The sequence below is a fragment of the Cydia splendana genome, chromosome 1, assembly GCF_910591565.1.
Source record: "Cydia splendana chromosome 1, ilCydSple1.2, whole genome shotgun sequence".
In the NCBI taxonomy this organism is placed as follows: domain Eukaryota; kingdom Metazoa; phylum Arthropoda; class Insecta; order Lepidoptera; family Tortricidae; genus Cydia; species Cydia splendana.
Genome location: NC_085960.1, coordinates 22,474,464 through 22,495,052, shown reverse-complemented (window position 1 = coordinate 22,495,052; position 20,589 = coordinate 22,474,464). Strand labels below are relative to the sequence as shown.

Here is a 20,589-nt window from a genome sequence, read left to right as displayed (position 1 = left end):
ATGATTTTAGTGTTGTATTTCCTTAAGTCTTTTCTAATTGATTTACTTATTATTCTATTTAATCTTTCTATTTCTCTCTGATCTGCTATTGTGATATGTTTCAGTCGCTTTCTTTCTTCCAGTAGTGCCAGCGTCTCGGGTGATAACTTATCTTCCTTCTTTTTTCGTTTGCCGAGGTGCTTTTTCGCCGTATCTGTCATGGTCTTAATCAGCAAATTATTAATGTGGTCAACATCGAGGTTCTCCTCTTCCAGACCGTCGAATTGATTTTGGAGGTCTACGCGGAATTCTTCCTGAAGTAGAGCAATGTCTTCCTTATAATATCTGATGGAAGTGGAAATCATTCTTGCTCGCTCTTTTTTCAGGTTAAACCTCAATGTTGCCCGCACTAGTCTGTGGTCACTGCCGGTCCTGAAGTTTTTAAGAACGGTTACATCCGTGACTAGATCTTTGCGGGAACTTATAATGTAGTCAACTTCGTTCTTTATCTTGCCGCCAGGGCTAGCCCAGGTCCACTTTCTTGATGCACGCTTTTGAAAGAATGTGTTCATTGCGTATAGATGTTTTTGTTCAAGAAAGTTGACCAGAGTTTGTCCCCGGTTGTTGCGAGTCCCCAGTCCAAACTTGCCGTAGGTATGTATAGTTTATCAAAAGACTGTCTCATTTCAATCATAGACAGAGAGAATCATACTATCTTTGTCTTACACTAGTACTACCCAAAAGAAAAGGATGCGTACAGTTTTCCTGGTTCTTACTGACTGACAAATTGGTTTGACCAGTTGGTCAAACCAAGATATAGTTATATCATGCAATTGATGTAGGTGGTCGCGTACATCGGTGGGGACACGTCGGCCGGCGGGCAGAAGCGCGAGTTCATCGCCAACGGGCTGACGGACTCGCCCAGCAGGCTGTCCTTCCCCATGGACATCGGCGGCGGCAAGACCAAGAACGTCACCGTCGCCGAGTACTTCGCCAAGGAGAAGGGATACAGGTCACTCGGTCAATGCATAAAGCCTGACCAGGAATATATGATCACGCGCCATGTTGCCGAATTTCACTGGAACTAATTTTTTCATACTATACTGAATTGTCACCTTGTACACGAGAATAACAGCGCCCTCTTGACAATGATCATATATTACTGGTCAGGCTTTACCTTCTTTGGGAGGCAGCATATACTTACACAACGAACATAACATTTTATAGGAAATAAATTAAAAGTATTTGTTATTATTTATTTTAAACGTTATTGCACAATATAACAAATAAAATACAATCAATTTGTAGTTTTATATTAAAAAAAAACTACTTGTTTTTAGACGAAATGGCGGAAAATTTGGAAGAAGCCAAATAATTAAATTGATGGTTGTAGTATGTTTTTTATAGGTGCTAATGTTGCTATGCACCGTACACATCGTACGTAAGTACCGCGCGTATTATGGTATTTGTGCTTAAAGTACGGTTTAGACGGATTGGAGTAATTGTACAATGTTAAATGTGTGCTATAGAACCCGTTTGATATTTAAGATTAACCTTTATGCTTATCCCTTCAGGTTGCGCTATCCCAATTTAAACTGCGTGTGGGTTGGCCCAAGGGATAAAAACATAAACTACCCCATGGAGCTCTTGGAAGTTGCGTATGGACAGGTAAGAAATCAGTTTATTTTTAGGAATAAAATTTTGGGTGACATGCGAAATAGCATCAGATATCCTAGAGATGATCCCGTAGATGTCAACTATAGGCATGAGTAAAACACTTACGTTCCTAAATGTTTGAACGCTACACTCTCGAAGCGCTTCTGATGTTTATTACTTGTCATTCCAGTGCAATCTCCTACCAGAGGTCAGCTATCGTGAGCTTGTACAGTCAGCAGCAGAAGTTGCTAAGCGGGCGAGGTGTTCATAATGATCTTGACCCGACGTTATTGTTAAGAGAATAAGAGCGTGTCAAGGTCATTTTGAACACCTCGCCCGCTTAGCAACTTCTGCTGCTGACTGTACTGTGTTTATGTATATCGTTCATTCAGCCTACAATTATGTTTTTCTGCCATGGATCTGGCCTGTGTTTGGCTTAATTTGAAATATATAAAATAGTGAGAGTTATCAAAATTAGATATTTTAATTACCTTACTGTTTTTACATGTGTAGAATAATCCGTTCAATTTCAAGACCATTGTGACCAGATCATTGCAAAGTTGACATAAAAATATACCCCCTTATTCATACAACTTTACGGGCCTGATTTAGTTAAATTATGTTTTATCCCTTTCTTACAAGTACATAAGTCAAAATGAAAGATAAAGACAAACGATTATAAGTAAGTTGTCAGACAGGTGTGTGATATTAAACGTGTTGGTACAGGCCCGCAACAGGCAGCTGAACGAGATTCAGCTGTCGACGATGGTGCGGCAGGCCGCCACGCCCCCTGACGAGCGCAAGCGCAAGATCGAGGAGGTCATCAAAGATGTGAGTATTTCATTTTTATATGGACAAGAAGGACCGTTGATACTAGTGTAACCAATGTAATACTACTAAAAAAATACTATTAGGCTTAGCATAAGAGCGGCGCGATAGTATTTCGTGCGAGAGATAGACTACCCGACCCTTTCTCATTAATACAGTTAGTAAAAGAGGAGTAGTCTATACGGGCGTGATATTGTGGCGGCGCTCTCGTGCTATGTCTAAGGTTATGTTATAATATAATCCTACTATAGGCCGACCGCTTAACTCAGGACTAGGACCGAGGACTGAGTTAAACGGTCGGCCTATAATGATAGTATTGATGTGAAACTTGGGGTGTTTAATTCTCTCTGTTGGGTGATTGGATTTTTTTTGCTCAATCACGATTTTTTTTCTTAAACTGCTTAAGGGATTGGAATGAATACGACCTGACAAGAGACAATTACTATTGCTGATTTCTTATAAATTATTGCAGTTGTTGGGCATTGTCGCGGAAAAATACTGTCTATGACGAGTGACTTCGTTTTCACTGAACTCGTACATTACTACTTTGTTGCGCCATCTGCGTTAAGTCTTGCGCGTTTATCCTTATTAAAATAATATCGAATAAAAAAACCAGCCAAGTGCGAGTCGGACTCACGCACGAACGGCTCCGTACCGTTTACGCAAAAAACGAAATCAAAATCACCTTTATTGTATGGGAGCCCCACTTAAATATTAAATATTCTGTTTTTAGTATTTGTCGTTATAGCAGCAACAGAAATACATCTGCTGTGAAAATTTCAACTGCCTAGCTATCACGGTTTGTGAGATACAGCCTGGTGACAGACGGACATATGGACTCGGACAGACGGACAGCGGAGGCTTAGTAATAGGGTCCCGTTTTTACCCTATGTACCTATATGTAAAGTTTTTATTTTCCAGATGGACTATTCGCGCAACAGGGATTTCAAACAGTTTGGTTTGGAGATTTCCGATAAGTTTTTCCCCGTTGACGCGAAAGTCCTGGCTCCGCCGAGGCTGGAGACCGGCAGTGGCAGCGTCGAGCCTAGGTGCTTATGCTTATTTATTACTACAACTTTAGTAAAGTGTAGGCCTTCGTTGGTTTGTTAAGGCAAAAGGCTGGATTTTAATTTTAATTTAATTAAAAAACAGATTATTTGCGAAATCATTGCAAAATATGTTGTTTAACACATTCAGGGCCGAAAACCCGACTATCGGGTATTTTATGATTTCGTTCCCAGGCCGGACGACCCGATCGGGATCGTGGTACTACAGCTTTATATGACGAAATTGTTGTGGCCTGGCGCGGATGTCTTGTTTGCCTGGTTGGCAATGAATGTGTTAATTAACAATACAACAAATCCAGAAAAAAAAAACAACTGGTCTTACGACGGAATGGGTCACGACGACAATATAACGTTAATTGACATATGGGGATTTCAATCCGACTAAAATAATTAAATAAATATACGTCTTTTAAAAAACTGATTTTACTCAATATACATGGTGTGTCTGACCATGGGGCTTTAAATCCAGGGCTTGATTTTACTCGCTAAACTAAGCTACTTTTACTATGGGACCAACCCTCAAATCGGGGAAATTTTTTTGGCTTTTCCATAGAAAACGTCGACATCTGATCAGCCAAAATGTATGAAAAAGTAAAAAAAAAATCGGGATTTCGGGGTTGGTGCCATAGTAAAAGTAGCTCAGTTTAGCGAGTAGAATCGAGCCCTGGATTTAAAGCCCCATGGTCAGACACACACAGTATATTGTGTTGTATTTATATATGCGTCGTTTGAATACCAATTTTCACTGAATGTTGTTTTCTAGGAATGGTTCGTGGCAAGCAAACAGGCTGCTGAAGCCTGAGGCTCTGCAAAACTGGGGCTTCATAATGATCGAGCCTGACCAAAGGTCCCAGTTAGACCCCGCCAATATCATCTCCTTGGTATGTAATTATAAGTTCTTATATTCTTTGGTTGAAAGTTTTTGAGTAGTCAATTTGAACCGGAAGGTTATTAATAATAATAGAGGTAAAACTAAGAAAAAATCGTAGAGTCAGACCAAGCCGACCAAGCTAAGTTGGCAGCGATTTTAATAGCTCAGACGGTGTAAGTGTTATTTTAAACGTCTAACTTCTATGAAATTATGACGTTTACTTAACACTTGCACGACCTTTTCTTAAACCTCTTTTACAAATCTATAACATAAATGCGATAAAAATCACATGATTTTCTATATTCACCGGGACATTGATTGTAGTTGAGTAACGATTTACCCCTCAATTAGTTCATTCATATGTTATCCCTTTCTTACAAAAAAATACATAAGTCAAAATGACAGCTTAACGATTGATCGTTGTGGCGTAGCGCGTTTAAGATTTAGCGACAAATTCCTATAAGAATAAAGACCGGTTGCACCAACCACAGTTAACGGACTGACTAACGTCAGACGTTAAAAACGGTCAAAATTCATGAAAAACCTTAATTTGGCAATAACTCGAAAACCGTGCCACTTTTACTGGTGTCATGTTAAGTTGGTTTGGGTCTTCTTGGCCTGGTCTACCTCCAGTGTCACTGTGACGTGTCACTTATGGGACACCCTGAATAGAACTTGCTAACTATGTAAACACACCGCCATATTGAAACTGTCACTGAATGATGATATCAGTATGGCGGTTTGTTTACATAGTTAGCAAGTTCCATAGAATGACACTTTAGCTTTTCGGTGAAGGAAAACATCGTGAGGAAACCTGCATACATCCGCGAAGAAATTAAAAGGTGTATGTGTAGTCCAAAACCCGTATTGTGCCAGCGTGGGGACTATAGCCCAATCCCTCTCGCGCATGAGAGGAGGCCTGTGCCCAGCAGTGGGACGTATATGGTTGTTATTATTATATTACGTTATATTTCAGATGATGAATTGCGGGCGTCAGATGGGCATGACCGTGTCGGAACCGTCGGTCAAGTGCTTCAATCTGAGAATGCAAGAGCTACGCAATACGTTATTGAAGTGCTTGGAAGAGCAAGTCAAGTTCCTGTTCATAATTGTGCCCACCAGGGGACGCGACTACTACCATAGGGTATGAGGATTATGCTAAATACTTGACTCCTTGACTATCATAAAACATAATCTTTGGTATTAACCTTTTGAACGCCAAACGGCGCATCCATTTGCTGTGCCACTGACGCCACTGGGGTAAAATTTAGTTTTGTGCATAAATAATGCCAACCTAAAAGTGGGGTGTTTTTCAGTAGATTTTCATCAAAAAACGATCGGTCGGTCTTTGGCGTCGTTGTCACGATTTTGCGTTGACGTCAATTGCCGTCTGTGGCGTTCAAAAGGTTTAATAAACAGAATTTAACCTAATTAATTGGAAGATTCCACAGGTTTGTAAAGGATATTCATTATAATTTGTGGTAGTAAAGGGGTGCTTTATTTTTTGTTTTGTAGTAACTTTTATTTCTGCCCCAATGTTGAAAAAAATTAGTTTCTCCGTGTCTAGTCTCTGTTAGGCGTTTGCCTGTAATTAATTATTGTAAAAAAATCTTTTCTGGCGTATGATTGAAATGAAAATTTAAATAAAAAAGTTTGATGTTAATGCTATGTGGAAACAAAAAATGTGTAACACAGACCAACCCCTATAGACCGAGCTTATAGGACGACTCGCGGTCACCGCCCGTATGGTGTATAGGTCAAATATAAGATTGTTCGCGCGCCGCTCCGATCAGTTGCGCCCAAGGTTACGACCTGTTAGCAGTGTGCACGAGTCTAAGAAAATAAATCGTAAACTATTGAATTCATTGGGAAATCATGGGATATTGCAGCGTAAAATGGTGTGGCAAGTCATCTAAGACATCTACTTACTAAACAGATGGAATAACATCCCACAGGAAAATCAAATTCATTATTTCATTGAATAATGTTTCTTGTCCGCGGGGTTCATTTTATACTGGTCAGTAAGCAGAGGCGAAGTATGTCCGTCCCTTTTCGTCAACTTGAAAATGCAATGCGCTATCCCTTTCCCTTTCGACTAGTGATGTGACGATGATGCTTTTTCCATTGTACCATTATGTACCATATGTATTATTGTACCATTTTAGACATAATATGTAGGTAATATGTTGTGTAAGTTTTTTAGAATCCTCTAGGCCAGCGGAGCAGTTAGGCCGCATGTCACGAGATGGACCTGATGATGAACTTCAAAGAAGTGCGAGGGAACTCGGTGTTGGTTTATGATAGACATATGTTGTATGGGTTTTTTAGAATCCTCTAGGTGAGCAGTTAGGTCTCATGTCACGAGATGGACCTGATGATGAACTCCAAAGGAGTGCGAGGGAACTCGGTGTTGGTTTGTGATAGACATATGTTGTATGGGTTTTTTAGAATCCTCTAGGTGAGCAGTTAGGTCTCATGTCACGAGATGGACCTGATGATGAACTCCAAAGAAGTGCGAGGGAACTCGGTGTTGGTTTGTGATAGACATATGTTGTATGGGTTTTTTAGAATCCTCTAGGTGAGCAGTTAGGTCTCATGTCACGAGATGGACCTGATGATGAACTCCAAAGAAGTGCGAGGGAACTCGGTGTTGGTTTGTGATAGACATATGTTGTATGGGTTTTTTAGAATCCTCTAGGTGAGCAGTTAGGTCTCATGTCACGAGATGGACCTGATGATGAACTTCAAAGAAGTACGAGGGAACTCGGTGTTGGTTTGTGATAGACATATGTTGTATGGGTTTTTTAGAATCCTCTAGGTGAGCAGTTAGGTGACACCATGCATGCATGAGATGGACCTGATGATGAACTTCAAAGAAGTGCGAGAGAACTCGGAGTTGATTTGTAATAGGCATATGTTATGGGTCCATTTGAATATGTTTTCAATACAACCTTCTATGACCTTAATAAAACGGACAAAAGAAAATAATTGTATGAGATTTTGGCGACACTTTTTTCTCGTATCGAAAGAGATTGCGATTCTGAGTGGAAATAATATAAAAATTCTAAACTTTAAAATTCATGTTCTGGGTACTTTAAACAGAAATGCCCTAATATGTTAAGTAAAAATTTCAGGTACATTATTAAATTACTTAATGAAATATTAAATTAATCAATATAATTATTAAGTAAGTTTACTCTAAGTATACTAAATTGGTAACAATTTTACCACAATAAATTTCGGTATCACTGGTAGCAGTACCCACTGCCTGTAATGAACATGTCCCATCCCTACGCTTACACGTGTCAGCGCGCCATGTTTGAAACGACCAATCGCAACGCCGTGAGCACCCCTCCCGCACCTCACAGTTTGGTGATTTGCGTCGGGAACAAAATGGCCAATATTAGGTTTCTAGAGGCGGTGTTCTGTGATGTGTAATAATAATAACGTTTTTGCTGTGGCATCAGCGGCTCAAACACATTGATATTCGTAAAGTTAATAAAATAAAAACCATTGATAGTACAAATGCATAAAGGCAACCTACAGTTTGTAGCTCCTCACGCTATTCGGATACACCTGCTATTGGGGCCCAAAAGGTTATTTACAGTACATATGGTCCTATTTTCCCGCACTAGTGCGTAAAATAGCACTTTTCGTGCGTATGTCAAAAGTTTAAAGGGCCATATGTACTGTAAAACGTTGTACGATACACGTGCGAATAGGTAATTCGCAACACGTGTCGATTTAAAACTCCCTTCGGCCGTGTTTTAATTTATCGCCACTCGTTTCGAATTTCCACTTTCCCGCACTTGTATCGTAAATAACTATTTGCTATGTACTCCATAGGTGAAGCAAATGGCGGAGCGCGACGTTGGGATCCTGACCCAGTGCATAAAGGAACAGACGGCATCCAAACGCATGAATCCGCAGACCGCGCGCAATATCCTGCTAAAGGTAAGCTTTCTACTGAAAGCTTAAACTCGAAACTTGGCTATGTGTACGAATGTTACGCCCGTTCGGCGGCTAGATGCCTCATTAGTTGACATTATGCCAGTTAAGTGCGTCAGTCACAGTTACATTCACCAAATAAAAATGATTCCTAAAGTTTATGTCAAGGTCACGCTGTCATCGCTTATTGTTCCCCTGTTTCCCACAATATAATAATATCCGGAGGGTTTCCGCGATGGAGATTTTCACTAGATGGCAGCACCGCGACGAGAGGTCTTTTTGACACCTGTTGTCAAAATCCACCAATACAAAAAAACCTGGTTAAACATGATTGGTGGATTATGACAGCTAGACCTCTCGCCACGGTGCTGTCATCTAGTGGAAAACTCGATCGCGGAAACCCTCAATGAGACAGAAACGTTATTTGTGTATTTTGCAGCTGTTATAAACTGATCGGATTGCTTATCCTGAATTAAACTAGAATGAACCTATCCATGCTATGTAATATTTTTTTCCGGTTCATACTTCAGATAATAATACCTATATACAAAAATATTTTGTTGAATGAGATAACATTCGGTTATTTACGGAGGTTATTGTTGAAATCAAGGTTTTTACACAGATCACTTTGCCACATATTTTGTTAATAAGTTATACAAGTTGATTAATAATATATGCCTGTACGTTTAGGTTAATTCCAAGTTGATGGGTATAAACCAAGCCCTGGACAACAGAAGCCTGCCCAACTGCCTCAAAGACGGCAGGGTGATGGTGGTGGGCGCTGACGTTACACATCCATCTCCGGATCAGGTTTGTAGACTTCATTACTAGGGCGTCAACTTAGGTAACCCGGTAAAATAAGCTCTATATCCATGTCATAAGAGCGATAAAAAATATTTACGATACATATGTGACGTCCCACGGTCAAAGGTACCTTATGGCGGGTATGGAGTTATGCATACCCCAGTAATCTACAATAAATAACCTATCGATAACACAAAAGATCAACCTTCTAGGTTGCGTAGTTACAGAGATATGATTTTTTGAAAATAATGTTGTGAAATGAGCAACTTTACGATAGAGAAGTTTTAAGTTTAGCCGCCTAAAAAACTATGTTCCTGAAGTAAGTTACATAGTTGACTACAAATAATAATGCCTTATATATCTGAGATTAAAAAAATATTGCGACTTGTTCTGTAATGCAAATAGAAACTTTTGATATCGACTGATTTATGTGTATACTAACCAATCTCTTGAAAATAAAGTTTTATTTCATTTTCACGATTGATTGCAATGAGCTCTCAAGATTTAAATTTTATCTATTAGAAAACGACACTGACAGACAGTTTAAGCAAAAAACAATACCGATTTAGAGGTGAAAATGTATTTTCTGACTTTTTCATATAAAATCACAAAATTGAATATTTTTACTTTTAATGTGACACACAATCAATTTTTCTGAGCACATATGAAAGAGATTCTGTCATTCAAATGAAATAAATCCTAAAACCCCAACTAAATACTATATTTAACCCCTTATGCCACTTTAAACTTACATAACAATAACAGTATTTACTCCATACATTTACGAAAAGGTACCTTATGGAAATAAATCTAATAATACATCACTACAAAATATCAATCATATTATAGTTTATCTTTTATGAATACAAAATATTAATTTACATTAAACTGCCCCCAATTTAATTAGTTCTTTGTCATAATAATCTTAAAAAAGACCAATAATTTGTATGTAATGAAAAGGTACCTTGTGGTCAAGTTACATGATGAGGCATGATGATGATGGAACAGTTAGGATAAACTAATAATATTTTGGGGTTAAGATGGTATAAGTCGTCTATTTCTTATCAATAATATATTTCGGTTGCTATTGAAGATAAGCGGCATTGAGGTTCAATGACCTCAGATATTCCATAAGGTAATGCGTCGGGTATTGGCATTTTTCAGCAAACCAATGGCTGATTTACTGCATGCGACCAAACCAAATGAAGATTATTCTAGTTAAGAAAGACTTGACGAGAGTAACTTTGGTATAATAGCAGTCTACTTGGATTTGTGATGTCGGTCTATGTACGGTTATAATATTTGCGAGGCGCCCCAACCAGAACTGAAATTATCAAATTAGTTTTGCAGAATGCTAATACAGTTCTCTACCAAACTTCTTTTCCCGTATTGACTAGTTTTTTTGGGAATTTTCAATCTTTTTTCCATAAGGTACCTTTTCTACTAAACTCTGAGACGACATTACTAGGCTTATAACTAACTTATAACAAAAATAAAAACAGGTAAACAAACGTTACGCATTAAGGTTTCAGATCACACAATAAAAAAAAATTGAGCATTTTTTCACCTCTTTACAAAACATTTAATATCTCCGAAACTAGAAACCCTCATAAGGTACCTTTTCCCGTGGAACGTCACATATGGTGCTACTTTACCGCCCTAGGGCGGGATTAAGGACATAACGTGCCTAAGTCAAAATTAATTAAAGGGCCATAGTACTTTAAAACGTACAATACACGTGCGAAAAGGTAATTCGCAACTCGCGTCGACTTCCTTCGGCCGTGTTTCAATTTATCGCCACTCGTTGCGAATTTCCTACTTTTCGTACTTGTATCGTAATGTACTATTGTCAGGGGCCCAGTAACGCAAAAAGTGCGTGAACTGTAAAACGTACCACTTTGGCGTTTGTCAATAATTACGGTACGGGGGTGTCACCAGACTGGGTTACTAGCCATAATTAGAACAAGGCACTACCCACCACCTCAACTCAAAATTTCGTCTTAGCTTATGAAAAGTACTTATAATGTTTTCTTAATTCTCAGACTTCGGTGCCAAGCATTGCTGCGGTTACAGCGTCCATCGATCCAAAGTGTTTCATGTATAATATCGGATTGAGTATTCAAACTCCTAAGGTAATTTCATTATATTTTATAACTTTTAAAGTATAGTTAATAATTTGAATGTTTTACCATACCCCACATATTTTTCTTTTATAGAAAGAAATGATCATCGAGTTCGAGGATATGATGGTCGAACATCTGACTATTTACAAGCAACGCAACGGATTCTTGCCGACAAAAATATATGTATTCCGTGACGGCGTGTCCGAGGGACAATTCGCTCAGGTAAACTTAGAAACTTAAAACACTTGCAAAACTTTCTAGTTGGGACATACATATAATCCAATACTTTCCTCAGACTGTGGAACAGGCCCTTAAACTAATTAAAAATAGCAATAAAACATACTTGAATTGTTTGTTGTCGCAGAATGTTGAAACATGACTTTGTTGTGGTTCAGGTGATGAACAGCGAGCTGCTAGCTGTACACAAGGCGTACCAGCGAATGGCCGGCCCCACGGCCAAGCCCGAGGTGTTGTTCCTGCTGGTGCAGAAGCGGCATCACACCAGGTCAGAAATGGAAGTTTCGTTATCTAGCTGCCTAGCTATATTAGAGCGAGAGAGCGTTTAATTTTTAATTGAGCATAACACGAATCAATAGACACTATACATACCATGGTCAACCATAAAATATCTTACCAACCGCGCACCGCGCACCAAGTTACGCGATGGCGTATTGTTGAAACAAACAATGTTTGATATTGGCCTCGAATCGACATTTGAAACTGACGGTAATGGCCTAATGGCAGACTGTTTGGTTTTGGCATTAGGCTGTCTCTAATTCACAAACATATGCTTTTGTTTTATCATATGAATCACACATACCTATTATAATCCAGTGAAATTGTAGAATTTTGTAACGTGGCTCTTCTGCGTCAAATCCGGTAGTTCTGATTTTTTGCAGACTTATGATGTTGGCCCAATTAATAATCCAAGTTTGTGACCTTGAGTGCCGAACGCAACTTTGTCAAAAATCGAAAAACCTGCGAAAATTTCGGTTTTTATTTAGTTTTGGGCGATTCTAACCCTAAAGGACTAGTTTTTAGGGTTCCGTACCCAAAGGGTAAAACGGGACCCTATTACTAAGACTTCGCTGTCCGTCCGTCCGTCCGTCCGTCCGTCTGTCACCAGGCTGTATCTCACGAACCGTGATAGCTAGACAGTTGAAATTTTCACAGATGATGTATTTCTGTTGCCGCTATAACAACAAATACTAAAAACAGAATAAAATAAAGATTTAAATGGTGCTCCCATACAACAAACGTGATTTTTGACCAAAGTTAAGCAATGTCGGGAGTGGTCAGTACTTGGATGGGTGACCGTTTTTTTTGCTTTTTTTTTTGTTTTTTTTTTTTATATGGTACGGAACCCTTCGTGCGCGAGTCCGACTCGCACTTGCCCGATTTTTGATAATACCTTTGAAATTGAGCTCGTAAGCTGAGCTAAGTGAGTGCAGTGAGTATGCACTTTTGACTCAGGCGATGCCGCTTGGCACGATTGTTCCTAAGGTCAAACAAAGCTGATTTGGCCCAGTAGCTACGAGATCGTACCGTGCATACCCCCTAAAAAGGGAGGGGAAAGGTCGGATCCCCAGGTCCAATCTTTGCTATATTTCTTCCTACTCTTAGGAGCTAGGGCCCGTTATATATCATTTTCTTATAACCTACCGCGCCAAATCAGCTTTGTTTGACCTTAGGAACAATCGTGCCAAGCGGCATCGCCTGAGTCAAAAGTGCATACTCACTGCACTCACTTATCTTACGAGCTCAATAAAAAAAAAAAAATAGAATCGCCCAAAACTAAACAAAAACCGAAAATTTCGCAGGTTTTTCGATTTTTGACAAAGTTGCGTTCGGCGCTCGAGGTCACCAACTTGGATTATTCATTGGACCAACATCATAAATAAGTCTGCAAAAAAGCAGAACTACCGGATTTGACGCAAACGCTAAATGTATAATTTTACTGTTATTAGGTAGGAGCATTCAACGGGCTGTCCCGTACAAACTCATTTTTAACCGACTTCAATTTCATAGAAGGAGGAGGTTCTGTATTCGGTTGTGGCTGTTTTTTTTTTTTATGTACACCGATTACTCCGAGACCCGTGGGTCGATTTGAGTAAATATTTTTTTGTTCGAAAGAAGGTACTTCCAAGGTGGTCCCACGTTGATCTGGTGCTGTTCTGATGATGGGATCCATGAGGAATTGAGGGAACTCCTCAATTTTTCAAAGCACATGCATGGTGATTTGGGTGTTTTCTTAAGCAACTCGAGCATTTTCTCTCGAAAAGCACCAATTTGATGAAGTGGACCTGATGATGATGATGATCTTGACGATTTCTTAAAATGTAGGACGTTCAGCGATTACTCCGAGACCCGTGGTCCGATTTGAGCAATTCTTTTTTTGTTCGAAAGAAGGTACTTCCAAGGTGGTCCCACATCAATCTGGTGCTGTTCTGATGATGGGATCCATGAAGAATTGTGGGAACTCCTCAATTGTTAAAGGCACATGTATGGTAATTTGGGTATTGTCTTAAGCAAATCAAGCATTTCCTCTTGAAAATCACTAATTTGATAGAGTGGACCTGATGATGATGATTGTTGATGTCAATAATGATGATTTTATAAATGTAGATTACTCCGAAACCCGTGGTCCGATTTGAGTAATTCTTTTTAGGGTTCCGTACCCAAAGGGTAAAACGGGACCCTATTACTAAGACTTCGCTGTCCGTCCGTCCGTCCGTCCGTCCGTCCGTCCGTCCGTCCGTCCGTCCGTCTTTGTATTTTGTATTTGTATTTTATTTATTTGCGTTAAGTACATGTACATGCAAATACAGTTTTATAGGTACAAAGTAGGTATATACAATTATTTACAATATTTACATTAATTATTATCCATTACAATTTCAATTATGTTTATAATTTAATTGGCACAAAATTAGAAAAACATTGAAAATACATTAAAATTAAAATCGATATAAAATAAATTTAAAGTTACACATACACACATAAAACTTACAAATTACAGTCCAAACTATATAATAATTACAACTATTACAGTCATAATATCTTAAATCTAGCTAAAAATATAAATGTATAAAATAATGTCGGATGTTGTATAAATGTCAAGTTATGATGTAAAAATAAATAAAAAAGTCTAGGAAGTTACAAATACAGTTCCTAAAATAATTTTAATCAAGTGCGTTGGCAAAATATTCGTCAATTGTGTAGAATGGTCTATTTATGAAATAATCTCTTACATTTATGTCAAATGTTCTTAGGTCACTACATTGTTTTATGTCGGTACTTAATTTATTAAAAATTTTAATTCCGATATTGTTAAGGCTGTTATTAAAATGCATAAAGTTAGATTTAATTTGAACAATTTTTGATTTGTTTCTGAGATTAAAATGATGGGTTTCTTCAGCCTTTCTATAATTATTTTGATTGACATACATATAAACGCATATTCGATATAAATACAATGCCGTAATTGTAAATATTTTGTGGTCTATAAACATATTGCGATGAGTGACTGGTATGTGTTTAGATCCCACAATAATTCGTAGTGCCTTTTTTTGCAAGAGTAGTATAGAGTTTATGTTCGTTCCGTTACCCCATACTTCTATACAATATCTGATAATACTCTCGAAGTAGGAAAAGTATACAGTTTTAAGTATAGTTACATCAGCTACTTTCGAAAGTGATTTTAAGGAGTAACATGCACTAGCCAGCCTTTTGCATATGGAGTCTATCTGGTTGTTCCATCTCAGATAAGGACCGAGTTCTACCCCTAAAAATTTAATACATTCGGCCTTCTGTATTGGTACATCACAGTCGAAGTCGGTACTTTTAGGGCTACGTCGAAATATAGTGTAATAACTTTTCTCATGATTGATTCTAAGGCCATTGACAGTAAACCAATTTTCGATTTCTTCCCAGCATTTTTTGATCATTACTTTGAACTCATGGGTAGTGGTCGCATTCAAAATGACACTGGTATCATCAGCGTATAGATAAGGTGTTCCATAGGTAAGAGATTGGGGTAAATCGTTTATGAAAATTAGAAATAATAATGGACCTAGTACAGAGCCCTGAGGCACCCCGTATTTTACTACAGCTTCTTCAGAACGAGCTACGCTATCAGAATCTACATACGATATTTCCACATATTGAGTGCGGTTAGTTAAATATGACTCAAAGAGATTCAGAGCAGAGCCACGAACTCCGTAATATTCTAGTTTGTCGAGAAGTATCCTGTGATCGACACAGTCGAATGCTTTTGTCAGATCACAGAATACTCCGCCACACTTATAGCCTTTATTTAGATTAAACATTACTTCCGTTACTAAATTGATTACAGCATTTGAAGTATTTTTTCCTTTCCTAAAACCATATTGCTGTGTAGTTAACATGTTGTGTTTTGTCAAGTGTCTTTCTAATCTCTCAGCTAAGCATTTCTCTAGTATTTTTGAGACGACACATAACAGGGATATTGGTCTATAATTATTTAGTTCAGAGCGACTTCCTTTTTTGTGTATGGTTATTACTTTAGCTTTTTTTAACAGGTCAGGAAAAATACCTTTTTCTATACAACTATTAAATATTATGGATAATGGGGAACACAATAAGTGAATATTATCTTTTAAGAATCTAGTATTTAAATTATCTGGTCCAGTAGAGTTACTATTTTTAAGATTTTTTACTGTTCGGATGATTTCCGACTCTGTTATCGGGCTCAAAAATATTGAACTACTGTTAGTTACTTTTAGCTTGTGCATAGCTTTTATATGTTCCTTATTTTTTGTCTTGCACGATGACATCCCTACATTTAAAAAGTAATTGTTAAACGCATTTGCTATTGCTCTTTTATCGCTAGTAATGCCGTTATCTAGTCTTAGAGTTATTTTAGATTGAGCCTTTACACATTTGCCTGTAGTTTCCTTAACTAGATTCCATACAGTTTTGGCCTTATTTTTTGCGTTACTGATTGTACGATACATGTTCATTTTCTTGGCATGGGTAAGGACGGTTTTGAATGTATTTTTATATTGTTTATAGTACTTCAGGAAGGATTCATCAGCATTGTGGCGCGCTATACTATGCAGCTTACGTTTTGTTTGACTAGATTTTCTTATGCCTTTGGTTATCCACTTATTAGGTTTTTTTCGCGATTGTACCTTTTTTAAAGGAAAATATTTTTCGATCAGTGGGAATAGTATGTCACCAGGCTGTATCTCACGAACCGTGATAGCTAGACGGTTGAAATTTTCACAGATGATGTATTTCTGTTGCCGCTATAACAACAAATATTAAAAACAGAATAAAATAAAGATTTAAATGGGGCTCCCATACAACAAACGTGATTTTTGACCAAAGTTAAGCAACGTCGGGAGTGGTCAGTATTTGGATGGGTGACCGTTTTTTTTTTTTGCTTTTTTTTTGGTTTTTTTTTTGCATTATGGTACGGAACCCTTCGTGCGCGAGTCCGACTCGCACTTGCCCGGTTTTTTATTTCGTTTGAACGAAGTTACCTCTAAGGTGTTCCCATAACATTGTTGGTTCTAATCTGATGACGGAATTCATAAGGAAATGAGGGAGCTCCTCAATTATTAAAGTCACGAGTATGGCGACATCGTTGTTTTCTATAGTAACTTAAGCATTTCCCCCCGAAAATCACCAATTTGATGAAGTACAACTGTAGCCCTACCAAGAGTTTGACACTACTACATATTCGCTAACGTCTTCGTAACTTACTTTCTATACATCTCGTTCGCACTAATAGGATGCCAGCACGACGCATAGAAAGTAAGTTACGCACACGCTAGCGAATATGTCAGTGTAAGACTTATGGTAAGGCTACTGAGGAGTCGGGAAATGGCGGTTGAAAGGTTGGTGGTTCAGGGTCGAGGGGTTCCGTGATCAGGGGTTGATGTGCTGTGAGGTTGAGTGATCGGGGGGTTGAGGGATTGGGGGGTTGAGGGATTGGGTCAGTGGCGGGGCGGAGGATGGATTTTGTGTTTGTGTAGTGACAGGAATAATTTCGAATTTAGTGATACGCATTATTATGCTTTTCATTCATGCGTCACACGTCACTCATAAGCTTTTAACAATGCCTTAAAACCAAAAATTGAAAAATAAAAACTTTTACAAAAAAAAGAAAACCGACTTCAAAAAGGATGAAATAAAATATTATCCGTTTTTAAGTATATGCGTTACCAACTGATATGTTTGAAGTCGGTGCCAAGACAAATAGTAACAATACCGGTCAAAAATAATCAGGTTTATGTCTATAATTCACATTACAACTTTACTTATATTATAATGGTGAAAGTAATTCTGTCTGTCTCTTTGTCACCTTTCCGGCTAAACAACTGCCATGTAAACTGGTGAAATTTGCCATGCAGGTAAAAAGTTAAAGCCCTGTAGATGGTCCTTGGATTGTTTTATATTTTGAAATCAAGTTTTCTGGATAAGAGGCGGGAAATAACTCAGTCCCAATCCCACACCAGAGTACTATGGACAGTTCGAAAATTTGTAAAAATTGCTCTTTAAAAAACATATCGGCAATCGCATTGGTTTTATACTAGTACCGACAGACATGGTACGGACTGCGCCAAGGTGGCTTGACGGTGTGTTCTTAGATATCTACAGAAAGTATGATCATTGCTGTCGTGTGGTGTAAGGTAGGTAATCCAACGTACATATAGCCACATTCTTATCGAGTCACCCTAAAATCATGGTATGCTTCAAATTTAGCTTGGCACCGACTTCAAACATATCAGTTGGTAACGCATGTACTTAAAAACGGATAATATTTTATGTCATCCTTTTTGAAGTCTGTTTTCTTTTTTTTGTAAAAGTTTTTGTTTCCTGTGTTGCGACTTTTTTTTCGGAATTTAAAGCAGGCAATTATTTTTCTGTGCATATTTTTGTCTATTTGTCATAGAAAAGGATACTATACCTGCAAATCTTCAGAAAATCGCGTTCGTAAGGGACAAACGGTAGACAATTTCATGGAATGCTCCATTAGTAATCATACATATTTACGCAGCTACTTAAATTGTTCCTGGGTTTCATAAAGATATATTTTTCAGATTGTTTACTGGTGAAAATAATCCGAAAAATGTGGAGCCTGGAACCGTGGTGGACAAACACATTGTCCACGCCACTGAACTGGACTTTTACTTGGTAAGTTATTTATTACTTCAAGGACATACTAATACTGTTTCAATATTTTGCACTACCAAACGGTATCGCGATATTTTTTTATCTATATATACAGTAGGCACATACAAAAATTTTTAATATCCGCGCTTTTATATATTATTTACTAACTCGGATACGAGAGTGATCGTAAATTGAATTGTATTTAAGACAGAACAATTTTTTAAATTTCTAACCTAAAATTTCTTATTAATCTCTTGAATCAATGTCAACTTTTTCCATTTAAAAGAAGATCAATGCCAATCAATGCCATAACTATTCGTGTCTTGCTTGAGGTATCGCACCAAGCCATCAAGGGCACCGCACGTCCCACGCGCTACCACGCCGTGTGCAACGACGGCAACTTGAAGCACGACGAGGTGGAGCAGCTCACGTACTACCTGTGCCATCTCTACTCGCGCTGCATGCGCTCCGTGTCCTACCCCACGCCCACGTACTACGCGCACCTCGCCTGCCTGCGAGCTCGCTCGCTCACCTAGTGAGTACTCACAACTCTCACACCCTATCAGTATTTTTGACTTCGGAAAACGCGTAATTAAAGGATCTGCGTTTGTTTTGTTCCCTTCCTACACAGTAAGTAAATACCGCGAATACTCGGAAACGCGCTTGCGACACTTCTAATCATTGCAACTAGTACGCTTGTTGCATTCACACGTCTATTGTAAAGGCTGATTACTACCACCAAATAGTGGTTGTAAAGAAAAGGGTATACAGCTCACAGAGGCACTAGTATATCACTAGTCGCTCTGTGAGCTGTATACCTCACGAGCATATGCGAGCATATACGAGCGATCAAACTCTAGGAAAAAATAGTGCCCCTTGTTTGATACCGATGCCAGAGCGCATGAATGTGGTAAACACGTTATTAATTGGTTTGTATTTAATTACAGCGACGAGAGGTTCGACAACGCCCGCCTGGAGCGCGAGCCGCGCCGGCTCCGGGTCCTCGACAAAATGCTCTCATACAGTCGCATGTTCTTTGTTTAGAGTCTAAACAAAGAACATGCGACTGTAGGACTTAAGTTCGACCTTATTCGGTCTAAACTTTAGACCGAATATTAAGGTCGAACTTGTCAACACTGCGGCGCATGGTACGCACCAATTTGAGTCACGTTAGAATTCACCAACATTTATCATATGTGGATTGGAGAGGAGAGAAGAAGAACGTGTGCTATGTAGCCGTGCGCCGCAGTGGATATCCGCCTTTACAGGGAAAACTGAATATATAATAAAATTAAACTGGTTTGCCGAAATGTAATCAATATTTTTAAGTGTCTTTTAAACAGCCTAAAATGCATACAATATACAGTAATATTTTCATATTATACTACAGAGTAATTAACCCTTGCGTTTTGGCATCTAATATAGAAATCTCGTCATTTTACGATTATTTTATGACAATGAATATATTTTATCAAGTAAATTTTGTTTATTATAATTGAGTGGAACACATTCTGGCATTACTTTACTCGTATCATTTTTAACTGTTTCTAAAAGTAAAAGAAAAAAATTGTGAAATTATAATGTCATTGAATTAATTAGGTCGAAAAACAATTGTGTTTTAAGCTAAAATTGCATATTAAATTATATTATGAAATATGACAGTTTTTTTATTTATTATTTTATTGTCTATTATACTATATCAAGGATCGTAGTGGAAGCGACAATCATTGATCGAAATTTAAATGAATAAAAATTAGAATGGTTTACTGAGTGGGACCCACTTCAGGCCGAGGGGCAGGCAAACCGAAAAGAAAATGATCAGTTGAACCACGTCACTTGGTACTTTTGGTTCACATCCGTTATTCCTATTCATTTTCCAAGTTTTTTTTTAGTTTCATCTGTCCCGTTGTCTGTGTGTTTGACTAATCAAAGATCCACTTCCCGGTTTCCGATAAAGCTGAAAATTTGACAATACAATATTATGGTACCATCGAGCTGATGTTTTTAGAATTGTCTCGATCGATAAGTATTAGTTGCCTATATTAAGAAAAGTACAGTCGGCGATAAGAGCGTGTACTAATAATTTAATTTATACCAAAAACTTATTTTAATATCGATTAGCATTAGCGATTATCGATTGTTACCTTTACTA

General features: G+C 38.2%; 1 protein-coding gene across 1 annotated transcript in view; it reads left to right on the top strand.

The window, feature by feature from the left end:
- Positions 1-20,093, top strand: part of LOC134796917 (protein argonaute-2-like) — a 29,751-nt gene extending 9,658 nt beyond the window's left edge. Inside the window, exons 10-23 of the mRNA XM_063769117.1 lie at positions 822-991; positions 1,554-1,647; positions 2,362-2,466; positions 3,385-3,512; positions 4,294-4,411; positions 5,378-5,545; positions 8,248-8,355; positions 9,040-9,159; positions 11,196-11,285; positions 11,370-11,498; positions 11,672-11,781; positions 18,365-18,458; positions 18,770-18,972; positions 19,385-20,093. Of these exons, the coding sequence (XP_063625187.1) occupies positions 822-991; positions 1,554-1,647; positions 2,362-2,466; positions 3,385-3,512; positions 4,294-4,411; positions 5,378-5,545; positions 8,248-8,355; positions 9,040-9,159; positions 11,196-11,285; positions 11,370-11,498; positions 11,672-11,781; positions 18,365-18,458; positions 18,770-18,972; positions 19,385-19,481 (1,734 nt within the window). The 3' untranslated portion in view covers positions 19,482-20,093. The remainder of the gene's footprint in view (positions 1-821; positions 992-1,553; positions 1,648-2,361; positions 2,467-3,384; positions 3,513-4,293; positions 4,412-5,377; positions 5,546-8,247; positions 8,356-9,039; positions 9,160-11,195; positions 11,286-11,369; positions 11,499-11,671; positions 11,782-18,364; positions 18,459-18,769; positions 18,973-19,384) is intronic.
- The last annotated feature ends 496 nt before the right edge of the window (positions 20,094-20,589 follow it).